At 39.5% G+C, this 24,883-nt stretch overlaps 1 protein-coding gene across 2 annotated transcripts in view; it reads left to right on the plus strand.

Moving 5' to 3' along the window:
- UPP2 (uridine phosphorylase 2) overlaps positions 1–24,883 on the plus strand; it is a 44,489-nt gene that overhangs the window by 11,308 nt on the left and 8,298 nt on the right. For both annotated transcript variants that reach the window (XM_082465178.1, XM_082465177.1), the window contains exons 3-6: positions 7,655–7,813; positions 14,759–14,873; positions 18,372–18,581; positions 20,719–20,865. In XM_082465178.1, coding sequence (XP_082321304.1) covers positions 7,655–7,813; positions 14,759–14,873; positions 18,372–18,581; positions 20,719–20,865 — 631 coding nt within the window. The remainder of the gene's footprint in view (positions 1–7,654; positions 7,814–14,758; positions 14,874–18,371; positions 18,582–20,718; positions 20,866–24,883) is intronic.

The following is a 24,883-nucleotide window of genomic DNA, read 5'->3' on the forward strand; positions in this document are numbered from 1 at the left end:
TTAACATCTTTATTGGAGTAGAATTGCTTCACAATGTTGTGGTAGTTTCTGCTGTAGAACAAAGTGAATCAGCTATACGTACACATATATCCCCATATCCCCTCCCTCTTGTGTCTCCCTCCCACCCTCCTTATCCCACCCCTCTAGGTGGTCACAAAGCATTGAGCTGATCTCCCTGTGCTATGTGGCTGCTTCCCACTAGCTATCTATTTTACATTTGGTAGTGTATATATGTCAATGCCACTCTCTCACTTCGTCCCAGCATACCCTTCCCCCTCCCCGTGTCCTCAAGTCCATGCTTATTAATTTTGTCTGCATAATATGTCCACTGGTGTAAGTGAGGTGTTAAAGTGCCCCACTATTATTGTGTTACTGTTGATTTCCTCTTTTATAGCTGCTAGCATTTGCCTTATGTATTGAGGTGCTCCTATGTTGGGTGCATATATATTTATAATTGTTATATCTTCTTCTTGGATTGATCCCTTGATCATTATGTAGTGTCCTTCCTTGTCTCTTGTGACATTCTTTATTTTAAAGTCTACTTTATCTGATATGAGTATTGCTACTCCAGCTTTCTTTTGATTTCCATTTGCATGGAGTATCTTTTTCCATCCCCTCACTTTCAGTCTGTATGTGTCCTTAGGTCTCAAGTGGTCGTCTGTAGACAGCATATATATGGGTCTTGTTTTTGTATCCATTCAGCGAGCTTGTGTCTTTTGGTTGGAGCATTCAATCCATTCACATTTAAGGTAATTATCGATACGTATGTTCCTATTACCATTTTCTTAATTGTTTTGTGTTTGTTTTTGTAGGTCCTTTTCTTCTCTTGTGTTTCCCACTTAGAGAAGTTCCTTTAGCATTTGTTGCACAGCTGGTTCAGTGGTGCTGAATTCTCTTAGCTTTTGTTTGTCTGTAAAGCTTTTGATTTCTCTGTCGAATCTGAATGAGATCCTTGCTGGGTAGAGTAATCTTGGTTGTAGGCTCTCTCCTTTCATCACTTTAAATATATCGTGCCACTCTCCCTTCTGGCTTGTAGAATTTATTCTGAGAAATCAGCTGTTAATCTTATGGGAGTTCCTTTATATGTTATTTGTCATTTTTCCCTTGTTGCTTTTAATAATTTTTCTTTGTCTTTAATTTTTGTCAATTTGATTACTATATGTCTTGGCATGTTTCTCCTTGGATTTATCCTGCCTGGGACTCTCTGTACTTCCTGGACTTGGGTGGCTATTTCCTTTCCCATGTTAGGGAAGTTTTCGACTATAATCTCTTCAAACATTTTCTTGGGTCCTTTCTCTCTCTCTTCTCCTTCTGCGACCCCTATAATGTGAATGTTGGTGTGTTTAATGTTGTCCCAGAGGTCTCTTAGGCTGTCTTCATTTCTTTTCATTCTTTTTTCTTTATTCTATTCTGCAGCAGTGAATTCCACCACTCTGTCTTCCAGGTCACTTCTCAGTTATTCTGCTCTTGATTCCTTCTAGTGTATTTTTCATTTAAGTTATTGTATTGTTCACCTGTGTTTGTTTGTTCTTTAATTCTTCTAGGTCTTTGTTAAACATTTCTTGCATCTTCTCGATCTTTGCCTCCATTCTTTTTCCAAGGTCCTGGATCATCTTCACTATCATTATTCTGAATTCTTTTTCTGGAAGGTTGCCTATCTCCACTTAATTTAATTGTTTTTCTGGGGTTTTATCATTTTCCTTCATCTGACACATAGTCCTCTGCCTTTTCATTTTGTCTATCATTCTGTGAATGTGGTTTTTGTTCCACAGGCTGCAGGATTGTAGTTCTTCTTGCTTCTGCTGTCTGTCCTCTGGTGGATGAGGCTATCTAAGAGGCCTGTGCAAGCTTCCTGATGGGAGGCACTGGTGGTGGGCAGAGCTGGGTGTTGCTCTGGTGGGCAGTGTTCAGTACAACTTTAATCTGCTTGTCTGCTGATGGGTGGGGCTGAGTTCCCTCCCTGTTGGTTGTTTGGCCTGAAGCAGCCCAGCACTGGAGGCTATAGGATGTTTGGTGGGGCTAATGGTGGACTCCGGGAGGGCTCATGCCAAGGAGTACTTCCCAGAACTTCTGCTGCCAGTGTCCTTGTCCCCACGGTGAGCCACAGCCACCCCCCACCTCTGCAGGAGACCCTCCAACACTAGCAGGTAGGTCTGGTTCAGTCTCCTATGGGGTCACTGTTCCTTCCCTCTGGGTCTTGATGTGCACACTACTTTGTGTGTGCCCTCTAAGAGTGGAGTCTCTATTTCACCCAGTCCTGTCAAAGTCCTACAGTCAAATCCCACTAGCCTTCAAAGTCTGATTCTCTGGGAATTCCTCCTTCCGTTGCTGGACCCCCAGGTTGAGAAGCCTGACGTGGGGCTCAGAACCTTCACTCCAGTGGGTGGACTTCTGTGGTATAATTGTTCTCTAGTTTGTGAGTCACCCACCTAGTGGTTATGGGATTTGATTTTATTGTGATTGCACCCCTCCTGCCATCTCACTGAGGCTTCTCCTTTGTCTTTGGATGTGGGGTATCTCTTTTGGTGAGTTCCAGTGTCTTCCTGTCAATGATTGTTCAGCAGTTAGTTGTGATTCCAGTGCTCTTGCAAGAGGGAGTGAGCACATGTCCTTCTACTCTGCCATCTTGAACCAATCTAGAACAATGATTTTTAAAAACACATCTAAAAAAATCCCTATCAGCTAAACAAAGATGCCATCAACCTATTTTCTTTTCTTTCAGTTCTTTTTAACAAATCGATTTTTAAATAGTTGGAATTACATAACTTTACAGTCTGTGCTTTTCGCTTAACTTTATGTCATTAACATTTCCCCATATTATAATGTTCTCTTTGAAACACATGGTTTATGGATGCCAAGTGCCTGTGCCATACATTACATAGTCTACTACTGACTTTAATGTTGAAGTATTTTCTATCATAAACAGCACTCAAATGGATATTTTTGTACCTATAATTTTTTCACATTTAAGTCTATTAAGATGATTTACAGAAATGGTCAAAGGGAATGAACTTTAAAAATTTTTTTTGTTTTCTAAAAGGCCTAAACCTAATCACAGTCCCACCACTAGAGAATTGTGCAGTTTTCATCTGACTTTTATTCACTCCTTTAGCAATTACAAGAACAAAAATAAAAGCTCTCAGATCCACTATCTCAAATCTTCACATTCCCTCTTTTAGGTGGGTGTAGCAGATATTCATTTCCTCCATAAAACAAGGAAATTGAATTCAGAGTGGTCAAAGGTGGTTAACAAATTACACTATATAGTGGCAGAGCTAGGACTTGGACCAAATTCTTCTAAGTCCAATTTCCAGGGTTCTTGCCCACTGCACTAGCTGGGCTTTTTGAGTCATTGTAACTGAGAATAGTCCATTAATTGACAGGGGGCATTGAAGAAAGGGGAGGAAGAGGAGGAGGAGGTTGGCTAGACAAAGAAGGAGGAGGAGGAGAAGGAAGGAAGGGTGGCGGCGCAGGGGAGGAGAAGAAATAAATCTATGATATTCATTAACAGTAGGGGCTACATTGCTCCCTCCCCCTCCCATCTCTCCTAGGGCACAGGTGTGATGGTGCGGGCTGATTGGATGTGACCCGCCCATTTCCCTACTCCTCTGCAGTCAGCGGCTCTTTGCTCTTTCATGGCCTCCCTCAATCTTTTGCTTCATCTTTTCAGTGGAACCTCTTTTCCTACTGCTGTTTCTGATGTTTATGCTCCAAGAGTAAATTGATCAAGGCTGTCTTTGATACTCATTAATTGGACTTTATCTGAATTCAAATGTTAGGTTTGAGGTTCATGCTTCACAATGACTTTTCCAGGACCCTTACATAAGGATAATTCTGATTAATTAAATGATCTATCATAATTAATAAACTAACATGAACATCTAATTAATAACTAAAAAGACTGATGTTTTTGAGATAGAAAGTGATCTATTATTTACATATCTAGGTATCTGTCTCTCTACCTGACTAGATTTTTATCAGCACTTATTCTCATACTTTGTCATAACCACTATCCAACCTTATAAGCTCATAATCCACCTGGCTGTGGACCATTTCAATAGATTCTCTTTTGGATAAAAAGACATGGTCTGGTTTAGAACCCATTTTTTTCTACCAGAGAACCACTCTATTGATTGGGCCATTTTGATGCACAGGAGGCAAAAGTGTGTGTGTGTGGTGGGGGGGGGGGTGTAGATTGGGGAGCAGGTAACGTAGTTCCAAATGATCAGAACTGGCTGTTTAACCTATTCTTTAGAGGCAACAGGTAAAGTCTGACATATTTATAGATGCTCTTCTCAGAAACTTGCCTCCTTCCAGTTACATTCTTCTCTTTGAATAAGAACATGCTAGGTTCAATTTCTCGACTCCCTTAAATACCAGGGCAGCAATTCTAGCTAACAAGAGAGGACATAATCCATCAGTACCTGAAAACTCAGCCTTGTCTTCACAGAGATGATAATCATTATTAATAGCACTATCTTCAAAGAAAAGGAGAACTCTGGGTGTGTAAAATTTTAAATCTTAAAGATTCTGACAACCATTCCTATTTTATTCATTTTCTTACTTACTATACTTAAAAGGTTTTGTTAGTTGCTACTTCAAAATATCAATGGCTTAACACAATGTAAGTTTGTTTCTCACTCACACTGAGTACCAAGTGGGTGTTCCTGGTCAATCGGTGGCTTTCCTCCAATTGGTGATTAGGGACCCAGGCTCCTTCTATCTTGTTGCTCTGTCACCTTCAAGGACTGCCTTGCAAAGTTTCCCTGGGTGTCAGCACCCATTCAGCAGACAAACAGAAGACAATCTATAGGATCACCAATGGGAGATTTCTATGGGCTAGAACTGGAAGTGACACTCATCATTTCTGTTCACATTCTAGTAGCTGGAACTCAGGCATATGGCCTCATCTAACTGAAGAGAAAGCTGGGAAGTTGAGTTTAGTAGTGTGCCCAGAAAGAAGGGGGAACAGTTTTGGTAAACAGCTAATGTCTTTTGTCATATAGACTTGAATCAATCAATCAGTTGAAAAATATAGTGGACTATCTTTAGAAGTTATCTACTCAAATTCAACCTCCAAATATATCTTTTATAAAATCAGTAACTGGTACCCTCCAATCTCTCCCTAGAAATTTCAAGTAACATGGAAAAGCATTATCCTATAACACTATGTAATATGTATTTTAAGTCTCTATACTCCTTTATTAACAGACAAAATACATACACTGCAGTAGGACCAGATAAATACAACATGGCAAAGCTAAGTCTTTCAAGACACTAGGCATATTTGAAAGTGAGTTCATTCTGGCAGTCTTTAGGCAAAGTCCTTAACATAGTTTTGTAATGCTTCAGACTCCTTCCCAAGACATTTCTATCTTCTTTGACAAAACCAGGACAAATAATCATTTTTTGGGGGGGACATACATCACAGAAAGTGTCACTTAAAGTCATTGTTGGTTGGTGGTCTTCAGCCATATTTTACTCCTCGTCAAAGCAGCCAGACTGAAAATTGTGTCCAGAGGTGATATTTAGTAAGTCTGATTTAGAAGTAAGTCTTCAAGAACAAAAACGCTTTTGTCTACACTTATCATCTTTATGTCTCCAGAAACATTCAGAAATTCCTGTTGATTACAGCAATATCTACAGTTCAAAGAAGAATTCAAACCACAAGCTCTTCCAACATCTGTTTTGGTTTTATGGTCAATCTGAATAGCTGTAATTTACATTTACTGGCACCACACACTGAGGTTATTTTCAAACTACTGTATTTTGTAGAAAGGAAACAACAACAACAAAAATGACCTCCTTGTACTTGGATCTTGAGCCAAGTCTTAACTATCCATATGAACAGAGGGGAAAATTTCACGAATAATCAATACTAATTTAAAAACTTACCTTAGACCATGGTCTTATCCTCTTTGCTACTCAGCCTTGATGGCTAACTTTCATTGCAGTTCATCACCAACTTTAGGCCCCAACAGAGAAACTCATAAGAAGACACAGAAAAGATAATAATGAGGGTAGAAGAGAGGCAGAGGGCCTGGATAAAAGGATAATCACATCCCACAATCGAGAATGAGGGTGGCACAGGAATTTTTGCTAAATGGAAATAAAATGCATCATGTAATGAGACCACCCAATACTCACAGTAAATTGTGAATCGGGCACCTAATTCTACAACCTCAGTTAGTTATTTCCTTAGGCAGATACTCTTTATCCCTGTGAGGGGCCTCACTGGCAATCCTTCTGAAGCTCTGCCTAACGCTGCCCACATCAGTCAGGCACTACCAGCTGCCTTTTCCTTAGTGGATTTGAACTAGCTTCATTTGCACTAAATTCCACAAATACAGAAACAAATAAGCAAGCTCAAAAGCAGGGCCAGGAAATTGCTCTATGATATGAAAAATGGAAGTTGCCATTTGTTGACCACTCAGAAAGTGCCTGGCTTTGTCCCCCATCATGTTCAATCCCATCTTATCCTCACAAAAACTCTCTGAAGGATACTACGTTTTTTTGTTGTTGTTGTTGTTGTTTGTTTGTTTCTATTTTGGAGATGATAATCTGAGGCACGTAGAGATTACATGTATAACACTGAACAAACTACTTAATCAGAGACAGGGTTGGGGTGTAAAGCCAGGTTTCTCTAACCTCAAAGGTTAGTCCTTTAACCACTGTGTTGCCTTATCTCTCTGACTCGGAGCCTCTTCAGACTCTGTGCACCTCACTGCTCAGCTCAGATTCCAGAATGACTTTGCACCTGGCACCTTTCTGTAGGCTGTGCTTCCTCGGGTCTCTGACATCTGCTGCCACTCCTCCTCCCCACTGCTGAGCCCTGGTCCCCACCAGTCTGGCTGCTCATCCACGCTGCTCTTAGGCCATGCCCATCCTCTCTCTGACACCCACCTCTCCCATCTCTGGGACTGATGTACCCCTAAGAGGCTATTGCACAAGCAACCACCAGACAATTTTATTACCATATTTTATTAGATTTGACACTCTTGACCGCAATCCATATTGTAATTTCAGAGATGTTAAAATGTGAATAAGACAAAAATAAAACCAAATTGTTGGAAATGAAGAAATACCATAGTGAGATTTCTAGTCTACAATGATAAGGCTTGTTCCATGAAAATGTCTTCTGAATGAGAAGTTGGAAAGTCTTGATGTGCTTTCTTTAAAGCTTTAAATTAACGTAGTATATTTTATAATAAAAACGTATGATTGGGAATGTGGAATCAGAAAACACATCTAAACTTGTAGTTCTCATGTTACTTATTTCCATGTCCTCAGAATTGACACATTAAGCCTATAGCCCACTAATGCCCAACAATAAGCTGCCTATATCTGCTTAAGATGCTTCTTGATGTTCACCATGACAAAAACACCAGGAAACACCCACCTGAACAAAATCAACACTTACTTTGATTTTGTGATTATCTTTTTCATTACTATTTATGTGCATAAACTATGTTTCTGGTTGCCTTATTTACCGGTTAATGATGCCAATTAGTTAACTCATGAACATAACCCATAACATCTACATATACCCTTAAGAATATAATTGAAAAATAAAATAAAAACATTAAAGTTGAAAGCTGACCCTTGCTTTTTATCTCAGTTACTAAGGCAGGTGATTGTTTATTTTTATTAACAGTTTGTCTGCGTTGGTGGAAGCCCTAACAGAATGAAAGCATTTGCACTCTTTATGCACAAGGAGCTCAGATTGGAAGACAGTGAAGAGGACGTCAAGGACATCTGCGCCGGGACTGACAGATATTGTATGTACAAAATTGGTCCCGTGCTCTCTATCAGTGTAAGTACTCAATGGCTGCACGTCACATAGTCATCACAAGCTAGCAAAAGAAAGTGGGAACTTCCAAATACAGGAGTTCTTTTTCCCCTCCTGCTTTGCATTTTCACACAATAAATTAAGTGTCCAGGTGTGACATTCATAGTTGGAAAAAGTCCTAGGGGCAGAAAATAACATTCAGTGCTACTTTGGTTTGCTTTATTAGTTACCACTTAGCTATGCAAGTTAGGGGGAAAAACCCTCAAAGCACGCTTCCTCTCTTTAGTTTGTAACTGATTAATAAGCCGCCAGCAATTTTTTCTCCTCTATCCTTTATCCAGCTTTGGGAATGTTGGGCTTTTAGTACACAGGGGCCAATTTTCAGGATTACCCAAGTGGTGCCATTTAACACTGTAATATGCTCACTGAAAAGCTGCTAATACATTTCCATGGAGCTCTTGCAAACTGCTCTCCTGTATTTAGAATATGTTAACAGCTCTGGACACACAGTGTCCTGAGACAATATGAAAGTGGAATGACTTGCAATTTTAGGGAACACAGAGACCCTTTCCCTCTTGGACTCAGGACAGCATACCCTTAGCAGAGTGTACATGCATGTGCACCCAGCTTGCCTTCCAAGTGGGTCTCTCAGCCACAGGGCTGTATTCTGAAACGATAGCTCTGAGTCTGTACATATCTGGACACTGCAGCTCTCATAAGGGGCACAGCTAAGCATGCCAGGTGACAAGGGAAGAATCCACTACAGAGATGTGATAATTCTAAGGAGCTGGATTATATGTGACTCCCGCACTGGGGAATAACTACTATCTATCAATTGCTCTATGGTACGTGGAGATGGAAGGATGGATGATCATGGCTGGAAGCCTAGACTGAAGAAGGGAAAATTATGCAACACCAGTGGGACAGCCAAGTTGGTCTCCCCTCTGGGACAAAATACATGAAACCTGCTTTGGGCTCACATGGGAGAATCCATTCGTTCATTCATTCATTCAACAATTACAGAAAAGCTACATTAGAAAGAAACTGAGTAACCCCTGATCTTGGCACATTTTGTCTTGCTAACTTTTGTTTGACTTTTAGACTACAACTCTTTGTCCTTTTTTTGCACAATGGGTAGGGACAGAAAAGTAAAATTTATAAAAATGTGAAACTATCATAAACAAGTAGTAAAACTTCAGAGTAAGATATAAAAACAGCAGTAGACTGATCCTGCTGTCCATCAGAGAAAAAGAACTGAAATATGCATCATGTCCAGAGGAGTCAGACAATTACAAATGAACCTCACTAGGCAGAAAGAGGATTTCCAGTTGAGACTGCTTCTTTGAAAATTCTTCCTCTCCAGCATCTGCTGAGGTGTGTGTGTGTGTGTGTGTGTGTGTGTGTGAGAGAGAGAGAGAAAGAAAGATAGAGAGTCTAGCAGAAACATACAAGCCCATTTGTCATTTTATCACCGTGCCACATATTAAGTGATAATCATAAACCTATCAAATATCTGATTTAGGAGGAACCTAATAGATTAAATAATGGTTCATTTTCTTAATATACAATTGAGGAAATGAGATTTAGAGAGTTTACTCATTAGTGGTAGAGTCCAGTCTTGTTAATCTTGGACATACATTTTTTTTTTTGATTAAGTAATGTTTTTAATTTTGATCAACTTAAAAAATACAGAAAAATGCAAATAAGGAACTGTAGCCATATTCAGAATTAGTGATATACATGTTTCCATCTTTTGTGTATGTATCTACCCATCTATCTGATTTCTTTCTTTCTTTCTTTCTTTCTTTCTCTCTTCCTTTCTTCCTTCCTTTCTTCCTTTCTTTCCTTTCTTTTTTTCTTTCTTTTTTCTTTCTTTCTTTCTTTTTTCTTTCTTTCCTCTTTTTCTTTCCATCTATCATCGATACGTGTATGCATGTATGTGTGTATGTATGTATCTCTCTAAAGTTTCCTTCAAATTTCCTCTATTCTTCAAATAGTCTGCTATAACAGCTGTTTTGTGTGTATTTCATGTATCAATTCAGATCTTTTTTTCTAATGTTTTGGTATTATTTTGTCAATGGGTGATAGAATATAAATTTTATTTGTTTCTTTTTATTGATATTGTAGTTGCTTTTATTTAACTGATTAATTGCTGTCTTTATTGGGGGGGTTATCATTTTTACTTATATTTTTTTCCTTCAGCATTGTTCTTTATTTTTTTTTGAATTTTATTATTTTTTTTAAACAGCAGGTTCTTATTAATTATCTATTTTATGCATATTAGTGTATATTTGTCAATCCCAATCTCCCAATTCATCCCACCACCACCCCCACCCTCGGCCGCTTTCCCCCCTTGGTGTCCATACGTTTGTTCTCTACATCGGTGTCTCTATTTCTGCCTTGCAAACCGGTTCATCTGTACCATTTTTCTAGATTCCAAATAAATGCATTAATATACAATAGTTGATTTTCTCTTTCTGACTTACTTCACTTTGTATGACAGTCTCTAGATCCATCCACGTCTCTACAAATGACCCAATTTCATTCCTTTTTATGGCTGAGTAATATCCCATTGTATATATGTACCACATCTTCTTTATCCATTCGTCTGTTGATGGGCATTTAGGTTGCTTCCATGACCTGGCTATTGTAAATAGTGCTGCAATGAACACTGGGGTGCATGTGTCTTTTTGAATTATGGTTTTCTTTGGGTATATGCCCAGTAGTGGGATTGCTGGGTCATATGGTAATTCTAGTTTTAGTTTTTTAAGGAACCTCCATCCTGTTCTCCATAGTGGCTGCATCAATTTACATTACCACTAACAGTGCAAGAGGGTTCCCTTTTCTCCACACCCTCTCCAGCATTTGTTGTTTGTAGATTTTCTGATGATGGCTATTCTGACCAGTATGAGGTGATACCTCATTGTAGTTTTGATTTGCATTTCTCTAATAATTAGTGATGTTGAGCAGCTTTTCATGTGCCTCTTGGTCATCTGCATGTCTTTTTTTTTTTTTTTTTTTGCATGTCTTCTTTGGAGAAATGTCTCTTTAGATCTTCTGCCCATTTTTGGATTCGGTTGTTTGTTTTTTTAATATTGAGTTGCATGAGCTGTTTATATATTTTGGAGATTAATCCTTTGTCCGTTGATTCGTTTGCAAATATTTTCTCCCATTCTGAGGGTTGTCTTTTCGTCTTGTTTATAGTTTCCTTTGCTTTGCAAAAGCTTTTAAGTTTCATTAGGGCCCATTTGTTTATTTTTGTTTTTATTTCCATTACTCTAGGAGGTGGGTCAAAAAAGATCTTGCTGTGGTTTATGTCCAAGAGTGTTCTTCCTATGTTTTCCACTAAGAGGTTTATGGTGTCTGGTCTTACATTTAGGTCTTTAATCCATTTGGAGTTTATTTTTGTGTATGGTGTTAGGGAGTGTTCTAATTTCATTCTTTTACATGTAGCTGTCCAGTTTTCCCAGCACCACTTATTGAAGAGACTGTCTTTTCTCCATTGTATATCCTTGCCTCCTTTGTCATTGATTAGTTGACCATAGGTGTGTGGGTTTATCTCTGTGCTTTCTATCCTGTTCCATTGATCTATATTTCTGTTTTTGTGCCAGTACCATACTGTCTTGATTACTGAAGCTTTGTAGTATAGTCTGAAGTCAGAGAGTCTGATTCCTCCAGCTCCATTTTCTTCCCTCAAGATTGCTTTGGCTATTAGGGGTCTTTTGTGTCTCCATATAAATTTTAAGATTTTTTGTTCTAGTTCTGTAAAAAGTGCCATTGGTAATTTGATAGGGATTGCATTGAATCTGTAAATTGCTTTGGGTAGTAGAGTCATTTTTACAATATTGATTCTTCCAATCCAGGAACATGGTATATCTCTCCATCTGTTTGTGTCATCTTTGTTTTCTTTCATCAGTGTCTTACAGTTTTCTGAGTACAGGTCTTTTACCTCCTTAGGTAGGTTTATTTCTAGGTATTTTATTCTTTTTGTTGCAATGGTGAATGGGATTGTTACCTTAATTTCTCTGTCTGATCTTTTGTTGTTATTGTATAGGAATGCAAGAGATTTCTTGCATTAATTTTGTATCCTGCAACTTTACCAAATTCATTGATTAGCTCTAGTAGTTTTCTGGTGGCATCCTTAGGATTATCTATGTACAGTATCATGTCATCTGCAAACAGTGACAGTTTTACTTCTTCTTTTCCAATTGGTATTCCTTTTATTTCTTTTTCTTCTCTGATTGCCATGGCTAGAACTTCCAAAACTATGTTGAATAATAGTGGCAAGAGTGGACAGCCTTGTCTTGTTCCTGATCTTAGAGGAAATGGTTTCCATTTTTCACCATTGAGAATGATGTTTGCTGTGGGTTTGTCATATATGGCCTTAATTGTGTTGAGGTAGGTTCCCTCTATGCTCACTTTCTGGAGAGTTATTATCAATAAATTGGTGTTGAATGTTGTCAAAAGCTTTTTCTGCATCTACTGAGATGATCATATGGTTTTTATTCTTCAATTTGTTAATATGGTGTATCACATTGATTGATTTTTTGTATATTGAAGAATCCTTGCAACCCTGGGATAAATCCCACTTGATCATGGCGTATGATCCTTTGAATGTGTTGTTGGATTCTGTTTGCTAGTATTTTGTTGAGGATTTTTGCATCTATATTCATCAGTGATATTGGTAACTTTCTTTTTTTGTAGTATCTTTGTCTGGTTTTGGAATCAGGGTGATGGTGGCCTCGTAGAATGAGTTTGGGAGTGTTCCTTCCTCTGCAATTTTTTGGAAGAGCTTGAGAAGGATGGGCGTTAGCTCTTCTCTAAATGTTTGATAGAATTCACCTCTGAAGTCATCTGGTCTTGGACTTTTGTTTGTTGGAAGATTTTTCATCACAGTTTCAATTTCATTACTTGTGATTGGTTTGTTCATATTTTCTGTTTCTTCCTGGTTCAGTCTTGGAAGGTTATACCTTTCTAAGTATTTGTCCATTTCTTCCAGGTTGTCCATTTTATTGGCATAGAGTTGCTTGTAGTAGTCTCTTACGATGCTTTGTATTTCTATGGTGTCCGTTGTAACTTCTCCTTTTTCATTGCTAACTTTATTAAGTCATCTCCCTATTTTTCTTGATGAGTCTAGCTAAAGGTTTATCAATTTTGTTTATCTTCTCAAAGAACCAGCTTTTAGTTTTATTGATCTTTGCTATTGTTTTCTTTGTTTCTACTTCATTTCTTTCTGCTCTGACATTTATGATTTCTTTCCATCTACTAACTTTGGGTTTTGTTTGTTCTTCTTTCTCTAGTTCCTTTAGGTGTACGGTTAGATTATTTATTTGCGATTTTTCTTGGTTCTTGAGTAGGAGTGTAATGCTATAAACTTCCCTCTTAGGACTGCTTTTGCTGCACCCCATAGGTTTTGGGTTGTCGTGTTTTCATTGTCACTTGTCTCTAGGTATTTTTTGATTTCCTCTTTGATTTCTTCAGTGATCTCTTGGTTATTTAGTAACATATTGTTTAGCTTCCATGTGCTTGTGTTTTTTACATTTCTTTCCCTGTCATTTATTTCTAATCTCATAGTGTTGTGGTCAGAAAAGATGCTTGATGTGATTTCAGTTTTCTTAAATTTCCCAAGGCTTGATTTGTGACCCAAGATGTGATCTATCCTGGAGAATGTTACCTGTGCACTTGAGAAGGAAGTGTAATCTGCTGTTTTCAGATGGAATGTCCTATAAATATCAATTAAATCTATCTGGTCTATTGTGTCATTTAAATCTGTGTTGCCTTATTAATTTTCTGTCTGGATAATATGTCGATTGGTGTAAGTGAGGTGTTAAAGTCCCCCAGTATTATTGTGCTACTGAATCTTGGACATACAACTAATACAGGTTTGACTGATAGCCTCTAGGAGACTTACAATACATTTGGAAGTCAGAACATGTTCCATGGCAACCAAAAATAGGAAACCCAGAGGTTCAAAGTTTCCATAGTTTAATATTCTTGATGGTGAGAAGAAGGGAACTCAGGTGAAAATATTGTGGTCATGGCTGTAATGGTTTTCTAGATTTGTTAATGAAGAATTAGTGTAAGCCATCACCTAACTGCCAAGATGCCCCTGGTGCTTTTCTGCACACAAAGTCTTTGTGCCCAAGAGTAGAATACTGAAGACCACATTTGACTCTCTCGTGTTATATTAGGAAGGAAATATACACCAATTCTAAACTTAGCTCCAGCTACTACAAATTCCATCATGGAGGATCTTTCTGGAGCATTATTAGAACATACTGTAACCACGAGGAGCGGCCAAATCCTCTAACCTGTGTTGACCCTTATTCTGTGACATTGATTCTACTCTTCCAAATGCCGAGGAAGACCAGAGTTGCAGTCATGATCTATATACTGAATGTGTATCCATTAAATACTCCAAATTGTTAGGTGTAGATGTAACCCACATCTCTACCCTTGTGCCTTTCAGAGCTAGCTCATACAGAATTATCAACAAATGAACAAGGACACATGCGAGCAATGAAATGGATTTACTCTTTCATTTAGTATAGTAGAAAAGGACTAAATACATGGTAGCCAAATCTATATTTCCTCAAAATCAAGTCAATCTTGCAAAGAGCTCTGTTTCAAAACTCACTGTGAAGAGCCCAGTGGGGAGCTGAGAAATGGCACTGCCCTGACACACCAGTACACCACGCCATCCCCACCTTCTGCTCTTGACAATGAGGGCTGAACTCAGTTTAACTGACAGGGAGATGCCTCTCTTTGATCATCACAGATGGACCATCTACCAGCATGTCATGTGGGCGTCAGTTAGAGCTGCCTTACGTTTTCCTCAGCTATGGCAAAGTCATAATGATTACGTAAATTTACCTGAGGGCTGTTAACTTGTAATGAAGGAAGTAAATATGTCCTGTGTGTGTTATCAGTCTGCAAGATGTATAATGACTTTCCCTTTTCTCTCCACAGCATGGCATGGGCATCCCCTCCATTTCTATTATGCTTCATGAACTCATTAAATTACTGTACCATGCCCGGTGCTGTGACGTGACCATTATCAGAATTGGTACATCAGGGGGAATAGGTGAGATGGATTGATTTATATAGTATTAAATCCAAGTGGTTGTTCCATACAGGGTAAGCTGTTGGTGTGGTAACACACCAACGTACTCAGAGACCAGAAGAAACCCAGATGGGCTAAAAAGTGTCAGGAGGCTGGGCTTGAGGCAATTGAGAAATTTAAATTTAAAGAAAATTAAAAGAATTTAAAGAAATACATGTGTATATAATCTTTCTCTTTTTCCCTTCATGGAAACCTGGCGTGAGACATCCCGCTGCCCACTGCCCAGATGGACTTAGGTGTTCTTAAGGGGAAGAGTGGAAGATTGCTAGGAAATATGTTTTGAGGATAAGAGTAAGTTTTGAGGGTTCGAATAGATTTTGAAGCTTATTATAAGTGACAGAAATAAGTGCTTTCAAGTAAAAAAAAATAAATCACTAAGACTTGCCTTGTTTATCAGCTAAGTAAGCAGACATCAATAGCTCTTAGGAAAACATTGCTTTTAGCTCATGTCAGTGACTATCCTTTTCTTGGCTGGGTCTTTTCCTCATCAACACAGCAGAAGAGATCAGGCCAGGCTTTTAGGGCAGAGTTGGGTGATGCTTCCTAAGGTTTTCTCAGAGCCTCCTCTCCTCCCTTCTTCCTTGGCTGGTCAGGCAGCTAGTCAGGAGCCTTGTTTATACATCCACCCTGGGCTGAGGTAAAGTTCTGTGGAGACCTTCTTCTTTTTCAACCTCTTCTTCAGGAGCAGGTCTTGCAAGGGGATGATTCTACTATGTCACCAAATGCAAATACAGACAGGGCATTGTAACTGGAAAGGTTTGGTTGACAGAGTGACAGGACTGAATGGGAATTATAAAAAAAAAAAAGGCTGAGACTTTGGTCTTAGAATTACACAGGTGGCTGAGTCATGCTTCACTAGAAACAAACATGTTCAAAAATATCATGACCTTTCCACAGCTGTGGTACAGGAATAAAGTCCAGCCAAGGCCCTCATAGATGGATTAAAGTAGGACATCTATGGATGTCCACCCAGAAAGAGAAGGAGAATGTTAGCAATCATTATTAGATCAGGCATCATTCTGGACTGTTGTTTATCCAATGTTATCCCAAATAAGCAATAGTACGGAATGATGCATTTGGGGATGAAATGGATAACACTGTTATTAAGATTGCACATAATTCTTGAGTTGTGGGATACAAGGATCTATCTGCATAGCCCATGCCTATGCAATGTACCATCCTGACTGCTGTGGTTGCCCCTTGATATTAACAAGTGTCCAGTGTGGGCAAAGCAACCTGCTGACCATCCAGCTCATGGTCATGGATTCTAGGTCTTTTGTTTGATGGTAACATGATACATACAGCCCATGTAGCACAATGAAGGTCTATGAATTGTGGGAAATTAAAGCAATGTGCTGTTGTGGATTATCTATCATTTTGAAGTTCTGTTCTCATTAAGAACTCTTAGCTTATCAATAAGATGTGTTTGTTTCGTCTTAAAAACATTGATTTGGAGATGAAGGATGTGTAGTTTGTTGGTTTTTTTTTTTTTTTTTTTTTTTGCTGATGTTACCACTCTTTAGATGAGCCAACAAAACTTCATGATGATGAGGTACTCGAATAAATAGTGTCTTGGCCTTTAAGAGACTTTAACTGGGATATAAATGCTCTAATGCATCTAAATATTAGGATGTCACGTGAATAACTTCATTTTGATTTCCACACTTTCAACTTCCTTCTCAGTCACTTTCCTGTTTTTAGGACACTGTGAGTAATTCAAGAAGATACTTGTTTGATTTCTTTAAAAAGTATCTGACTCACCGAGACTCCATCATCAGAGCCTACCTTGGGTCTCTAGCTGGATCTTCTAAATTAACCCCATGTTGATCCACATTGGAATTTTTTTTTTCTTTTTTTTTAAATTTTTACACTTTATTTATTTATTTATTTATGGCTGTGTTGGGTCTTCGTTTCTGTGTGAGGGCTTTCTCTAGCTGCGGTGAGTGGGGGCCACTCTTCATCGCGGTGCGCGGGCCTCTCACTGTCGCGGCCTCTCTTGTTGCGGAGCACAGGCTCCAGACGCGCAGGCTCAGTAGTTGTGGCTCACGGGCCCAGTTGCTCCGCGGCATGTGGGATCTTCCCAGACCAGAGCTCGAACCCGTGTCCCCTGCATTGGCAGGCAGATTCTCAACCACTGCGCCACCAGGGAAGCCCCACATTGGAATTTATTAAGAACCCAGAAGGATATGGCTATGCGCTATGGTAGGGGTTGGTAAATTTTTTCTATACAAGGTCAGACAGTAAATATTTTAGGCTTTGCAGGCCATATGGTTTCTGTTGCAACTTCTCAACTCTGCCATTAGAGTGTGGAAGCAATCATAGAAAATATGCAAATGAGTGAATGTGGCTGTGTTCCAATAAAGCTCTATTTACAAAGATGGGCTGGACCTGGCCCATGGATTGTAGTTTGCAGATCTCTGTCTATGGCATCTCTATGGAAACATTCACTCATTCAACAAATTTTTATTGAATACCTATAATGTGATAGGCATAATGCTACTGGGGAGACAACAGTGGACAGACACTGCTCTTGCCTTCATAGAGCCTATGTTTTATCAGGGTAATAGACAAACAAATGAGTAATTACAAAAAATGTGATGAATGTTAGGACAGAGAGAGTCTAGAGCCCTATCAATATATATCCCCTCAACCAGGCTCTAAACAGGAATCAGAACAGGTCAAAAACTAGGTCAAAAGCTGGGCCTGGGAAAATTGAATGTAATGTATCTGTGTTGCCTTTTAATTTTTCTCCCTCTGTGGATTCAGATCTTTTGAAGGAAGTGACTTAAGCTGACACCGGAAGAATGAGTTGAAGTTGGTCTGATGAAAGTGTGTGGGGGAGGATGAGGGAACACACCAGGCCAGGGGAATAACAGTTGGCAGAAAATGGTTTCTCAAGTCCCTGAGACTTGAGTTCCTGAGTCCCAGGAGCAAACCAGACTTTGTAGCAACGGAAGGTCAGCCAAGAGGCCTAATTTACATGGGATGGGAGAGGGGAGGAGGGAATGGATGTGATGAGAATCAAAAGGAAGAGAGGACAGAGATGCAAAGAAATTATAGTAATCAAGGAGTTGCAGAGAAGATTAAATATCAAGTAGTCACATCACTTTAGGAAAACTACTTTCTGGCAGGCTCATTGAGTTTATTCCTGACCTACTTTATTCAAATTTGAACCTGAAGGCCAGTACTAATTTGCATGTCCAAGAGTCATGTCTGTCTTGAAATTTAAACCCCATCACATTGTAAATGTGAATCTGGAAAGAAAGCAAAGGTAAATGCCTGTTCGGAATGTTATTATTTAATTGCATTTGGAAAAGAAAATAATTTAAAAGATGAAAATGGGGAGAATCATTAGCAATTAGCATTAATTAATGTTGGCAGAAGAGATTACATACTATGTGTCAAAAGTAAACCTAAGTGACATTCTTCTGTAACCACCTATTTATTCCCACACTGCAGGGATTGCACCGGGGTCTGTTGTAATAACAGATAGAGCCGTAGACTCCTTTTTTAAGCCCCAGTTTGAACAGGTAATCTTGGATAATGTTGTCACCAGAAGTACTGAACTTGACAAAGAACTGGCTGAGGAACTATTCAACTGTAGCAAAGAAATTCCCGACTTCCCAACCCTCATTGGACATACGATGTGTACCTATGATTTTTATGAAGGTGAGAAGAATTTATAAACTGTGAAAGCAGCAGAAAATTGCCAGCAATACTCTGTTATTCAAACCCACAATTTATATTAAAAACTCCAGTTTAGAAATTCATAGTTGGGGATTAAAAAAGGAACTGAAACAGCCTTTTCAACTTACTAAAGCATAGGAACGTAAGGACATAATAAGCGGTGGAGACACACACATAATGAATTTATTTTGAGTGGGTTTAATCCTCCTAGAACAAATTGGATACTCAAATGCAATTTGTGAGGTTAGCAAAATCTTATCTCTGTTGATGCCTTCTATTTAAATTGGAAAAGGGGGATATGCTTCTATGTTTCTTCCATTTTGAGGTACAGTCACCCGTACCTTGGAAGGGATCTGGTACCCAGGAAAGAGTGGGAACCATGAAATGGGAAGAGATATTTGGGGGAGGAAATCCCAAAGGGATGGGGTAGTCTCAGAGCAGTTCTTTTATCTCTTGGCCATGAGTAAAATGTCCCCAAATCAAGTTTAGGAACAAAATTGATGGTGACTCCCAAGTAGCAGCTCTTGCCACAAGCGGGGAGGGGCCAGGGGAAAACGCCCTACAGGACAGACCTTGCTCATTCCACAAGAAAGAATCTAACCAGGGTTGGTACCATTCCTTGGAGGGCATTCTAGAAATCTTGCAGTGTAGCTGTTTGAGCATGTTCATCAAACTACATATTACCTCATTTTTAATTATTTTTCTTTTCTTTTCCCTTTGGATCAAACTTAGACTATTATATTGAATTCTAAACAGTTATATATGGAGATATATTATCTATAAACATTACTTCAGGTTAGTAAAGGTGTTGTCACCACGTGTGTGTTATAAAATAGGGGCCACTTTGGGTCTGATAGGGTTGAGACTTTGTCTCAGGCCACTGGCCCCTTCATGGGGAGGGTCACCAACGGGTTTAAGCCAGAACTTGCAAATGGTACCCACTGGAGTCAATGTTTTCTTTGGGCTGCATGGTATTTTTTAGAATATGAATTATTTTGCCAACATTTATAATTTCTGGAGATTTCATATGAAAATCCAGATTTTTGGCTTCTTGAAATAACATAAAATTAAAAATATAAAATAATTTATTCATGGCAGCCCTGGCAAGCCTCGGCCCACATCTGGGGCTACATTCACTGAAGGTGAGGTGAGGCTGCTCCCTTCCAACAGGCAGACCTCGTTGACATTACCTGCTTAACTTGTGGGACATCTGAGTTTGAATCGGCTAAAATAGCACTGCATTAGAGCTGTTGGCAGGCAGCCCTAAGAAGGAAGGCACAAGGAGAAGCAGACAGCAAGGATGGAAATAGCATGAAAGATAGAGGAAAGGGAAAAAAGAGGATTTTGCAATATGGATGGTGACAGAGTCTACTGGCCTCCCTACTTCCAGAGGATGCCCTTGGGGGTGGGGCGCGGTGAAGCCTGTTCCCAGCGCAGCCACGGTGGAGGAGGAGTAACAGCATCAGGCTTTTCTCCACCTCCTTCTGGCCCCACTGGTTGGTACAGATGGAATTCAAGTGCTAAGTAAACACCGAGAGCAGCCTAGAAGGGAAAATGTGATCGCAAAAGAATGGCGTGCAGCCTGAGGTGTGTGGCAGGGGAAAGGTGGACAAATCGACCATCTGTGTATGGCTACCATGGTCATGATGCACAGATGGAGCTGCAATGTCCAAACCACCACCCTGATCCTCAAGTAGCTTAGGATCATCACTGGGGCTTGGAGTCTTTTCTTCTTCCCCAGCACCTGTGCCTGGGCCAGCCGCCAGTCGCAGGTGCAACCTGAGATTTTCCTCAAAGGGCAGATCTTCCAGAGACCCTCCAGGTCCTGCTGTCTCTCGGCAGAGTGCTGGCTGCTGCGGCCATTCAATGGTCACTTGCCCCAGAGCTGGGGGAGTTCAGTGCCATGGAGATTCCTCTCTGTGTGAGACTCTTGAGCTGGGCACAGCCTTGCCCCAGGTCCTTTGATAGGATGGTTCAGATGGCCAGATTTATCCTACCTGGGGTGCAGGCCCATGAGTTAGAGTCAGACACAGAGCACTTGGGCTGACAGCAAGCCTCTTAGTGATGCCACAGCCACTGTGGGACATCAAGTCGCTAAACATTCTCCATTCTCTTTCAGGCCAGGGTCGACTAGATGGAGCGCTGTGCTCCTTTTCCAGAGAAAAGGGGTTAGATTACTTGAAAAGAGCATATAATGCCGGCATCAGGAATATCGAAATGGAATCTACGGTGTTTGCGGCCATGTGTAGACTTTGTGGTCTAAAAGGTAAGACTTTCATGAATGCCTAAGGGTCAAATTCTCCTCTTTCATGAAGTTATTTTCACTCTTCAGGAGAAGAAAAAGGAATCCAGCTATATATTACTTTGGGTTGAATGCACGGTTATCTCATAATATCTTGTGAGTGGGCAGGACATTATTTCTGTTATGCAAATGAGGAAACCAAGCCTCAAGGGTCAAAAGTAAGTTGCCCAAGGTCACCAGCTAGTGGGTTACATAGCCAAGACTTGATAGATTGTTCTGCTTTCTTCGTCCTGGAAGCGGATGCTGTTTTCTACTACAATTGAATTTACTGAGACATGACACAAATAAAATATTCCTAAAACAGTCCATCAAAGGACAAAACATCAGTGGAGTAGTGTGTTTTTAAAGTTAATTTACATGCATTTTTGCTTTTCCCAACTTTTTTATTTTGAAAAAAATTCAATAATACAGAAAAATTGAAAGAATAGTGTGTATGTGTATGTATATATGTGTGTATATATATATATATATATACACACACACACATATAGACAAACACACCTATTTGCTTTTTTCTCCTGAATCACTGTATATAAATTATAAATATTATGCGACTTAACTCTTGTAACTTAGCATCATTTCCTAAGAATAAGGATGTCCTCCTAATGACCACAATACAATTATCAAACCAAAAAAAAAATTTTTTTAAGTCAAAATCATTTCATAACATAATTTAATATCCATTCCATATTTAAATTTTCTGATTTTCCTAAAAATATCTTTAAAGATTATTTTAATCTAATATTGAATTAACTTCTTACACTGTATTGCTTAGTCATTGTATCTCTATACTTTTACATCTAGAATAGTTTCCCTACTTTTATTTTTTTCCCCAGTACAGTGGAATTTTTGAAAAGTTCAGGCAGTTATCTTGTAGAACATCCATGTTCTAGATTTGCCTGTACTCGTCATCGTGGGATTTCACTTTATTTCCTGTAAAGCAGAAGTAAAGTCTAGTGGCTTGATTAGATTCAGCTATGTGGCAAGAACACTTCATAGTAATGTAAACTTTCCATTGCACCACATCAGGGAAAGGTAATGTGAAGATATTCCACTGTTAGTAATTTCGAGTTGGATCACTTGGCTCAAGGGGTAACTGCCCATCTCCCTCCACTGAAAAATTAATGTTTTCTCTCTGTAAGTAGCAAGTAACTTCTGGGATGATAATCTGGCACTGTGTGAATGAATATCCTGTAACCCAATCGTCTTTTTCCAGTGATTTTAGCATGGAATACAAATGATGATTTTCTAATTCCATCATTCCTCCTACGTTTGTTAGCATTCTTTTAAGAAGAGCCTTTCTTTCTCATGCTCTTCTCTCTCTTTTTTCTTTTTGGTGGCAGGGAGTCGTTATTGTTTGGTGGATTTTGTTCAAAGCAGTGTGTTACAAGCAGTTTCTGTCATTATTCTTTTTGATACTCAAATTATCCCAAATGTGGCCAGGAAGAGCCCCTTCTAGTACACTCTTTTGTCCTTTTGACATAATTCTCTTAACTCTTGAGAATTTTCTTGCCTTCAGGCACAACGGGATTCTTAGGTACCACTTACACGTTCCTTGCCTCAGGTCTGGGATCAGCCATTTCTCCAAGAATCTCTGCTTCCTTTGGGTGGAGAGTGGCATTAAGAAACCAAATATGGGTGTGGCATGCATTTTTATTTTTGGTGAAATTATTCCAATAGAACCACTAATCTCTGACCAACACCAAGAAAACCTATTGAAGTAAAACATAATTTTCACAAGGACTAATCAATATAACTATTCTTTGTGATTTTAAATTATTTTCATAGTCATTCTCTAGATTAAAAAAATTCAAGTTTTATTGATGGAAGAGGTAAACCTGCAAAGTTAATTAAATATTCTTTATTAAATTGGCTATGAAAGCCTCAGACCTAAAGCAAAATAGCACCATCTAAAATATTATTTTTGAGTGGGAAGCAGTCCCCAAATATGAACAATGATGTCTAAGAAAATGTTGGAGCAACTTTTTTTAGAATTCATAGTTTTGTTTTTCATACAGCAATTATCTTTTTTTTTTTTTCAGAAAAGAGCCCATAAAATATGTCATCTATCAAACGTGTTTTATAGTGTACCTACTGAGTGCATAGCAAAATACAAGAAGCTTGTTTTTTAAATCAAATCTTTGGCTGATAAGATTTGTCTCAATCATTATCTTCCTAAAGAAAGAAGGACTTCTGTGCATCAGCCAGTGGCCTGAGCACCCAAGCAGTAGGGACACAGCAGAGGATGACGCAGACAGAATCTCTGCCCTTGCGAAGTCTAGGGGGTAGACAAACAACAACAGAGAGCAATCTATAATAATATGGTAATATGTTAGATGCCGAGGAGCATGATGGTGAGAAATAAGGCAGGGAAAGGGCACAGGGACAACCAAGGTAGGGAGGAAAGCCATACATTAAAATAGGGAAGGGTGCACAGAGAAGGTGCCATTTAGGAAAATGCCACGTGGGTGTCTGGGCAAAAGCAGTCCAGGAAATGCAAATCTAAGGCTACCAGGCAGGAGCATTCAGAGTGTGCCGGAGAAACAGGGAGACCAGTGTGGCTGGAGGGGAGTGACAGCAGTGGAGAGGGTAGGAGATGGAGGGAGTATGGACTGTGTGGTCCCTATGAGAACTGTGACTTTCACTCTGAGAGATATGAGAAGTCATTGCTTTGAATAGAGAGGTGACGGGATCTGGCTTGCGTTTGAACAGGAGCACACTGGCTGCTGATCTGGGAAGAGCCTACTGGGGTTAAGGGCAGAAGCAGGGAGAGAAGTAAGAGGGTTGATACAGTAGTCTAGGGAGAGATGATAGACCAGTACAACAACAGTGGAGGAGGTGAGAAGTAGTCATATGCTAGATACGTCTTGAAGGCAAATCCAACAAGATTTGTTGACAATTTGATGTGAATTTGGAGAGAAACGCGAGTGAAAAACGACTTCCAGGTTTTTGGCCTGAACAGCTGGAAGGATGGAGATATCACAATTGGGATAGAAAAAATTGGGTGAGGATTTGGCGGTACTGTAGTAGACATCAAATGAGGCTAAGTGAGCAGGTGGATTTATGAATCTGGAGTTTAGGTGAGAAATTTGGACTGGGGAAGTAAAATTGGAAGTTGACAGCATATAGATGGCATTTAAAGCCATGTAACAAATGAGATGACAAAGTGCCTGAGTGTAGAAATGGATGAAAAAGTCAGGGGAGGTGAGGGAGATCCAGCAGAAACTAAGGAAGCGTCATCAGTGCAATTGGCAGTATACCTGGAGAGTCTAGTGTCCCAGCCCCAAAGAAGAAATCCTCAAAGAAGTAAAGAATTACAGCCTGATAATGCCTTACTGGATCACAAGTGGAACTTTAATTCTAATACTTGTCCTTATTGTCAATCAATTTTAATATACAAAACTACAAACAAAATGTATGCGGTAACATTTCTAAAAGCACATTTTAGAAAGGAGTTATAGGTCACAAGAAGAGATTAATTGTAGAACCACTACTCTCATCTCAGAATGAATGTACACACAAATCCCTGTAACATATGAGTAAAGGATGCAAGTGCATCCTTGTCCTCTTTAGAAGGCCATCGTTAATACCTCCTTTCAGGGAAACAATAGCATCTGCTTTTCTCTCCACAAGTTAGTGGGAGTGGGAGCCCCAGCGGCGGGCAGCTTGCCCTTTCCTGAGCAGCAGCCTAACCAGCACATGACCTGCAGGAACACCTGGATTCAAATATTTCTGCTCCAGGAAATGTTTCCTCACATTTCTTTCTTATGGAAACAGCAAGCGGTCACTTGAGTCATGGCTCCACCTGACATGCAGATGGAGGAAAATTTGGTAACCAGTTTAGTCAAACATAAAATGCTACGTCACGAACTGCTGCCCTGATGTAAGTTTAGTGATGACCATCAGTTCTTTCTTAAGAGGCAGCCAGAGAGAGTTCTAGGCTTGTGAACCCCAGACCCGAGTCTTTCTCTCTTTGAGGGTG

The sequence above is a fragment of the Balaenoptera physalus genome (genome assembly GCF_965194825.1).
Source record: "Balaenoptera physalus genome assembly, chromosome: 6".
In the NCBI taxonomy this organism is placed as follows: Eukaryota; Metazoa; Chordata; class Mammalia; order Artiodactyla; family Balaenopteridae; genus Balaenoptera; species Balaenoptera physalus.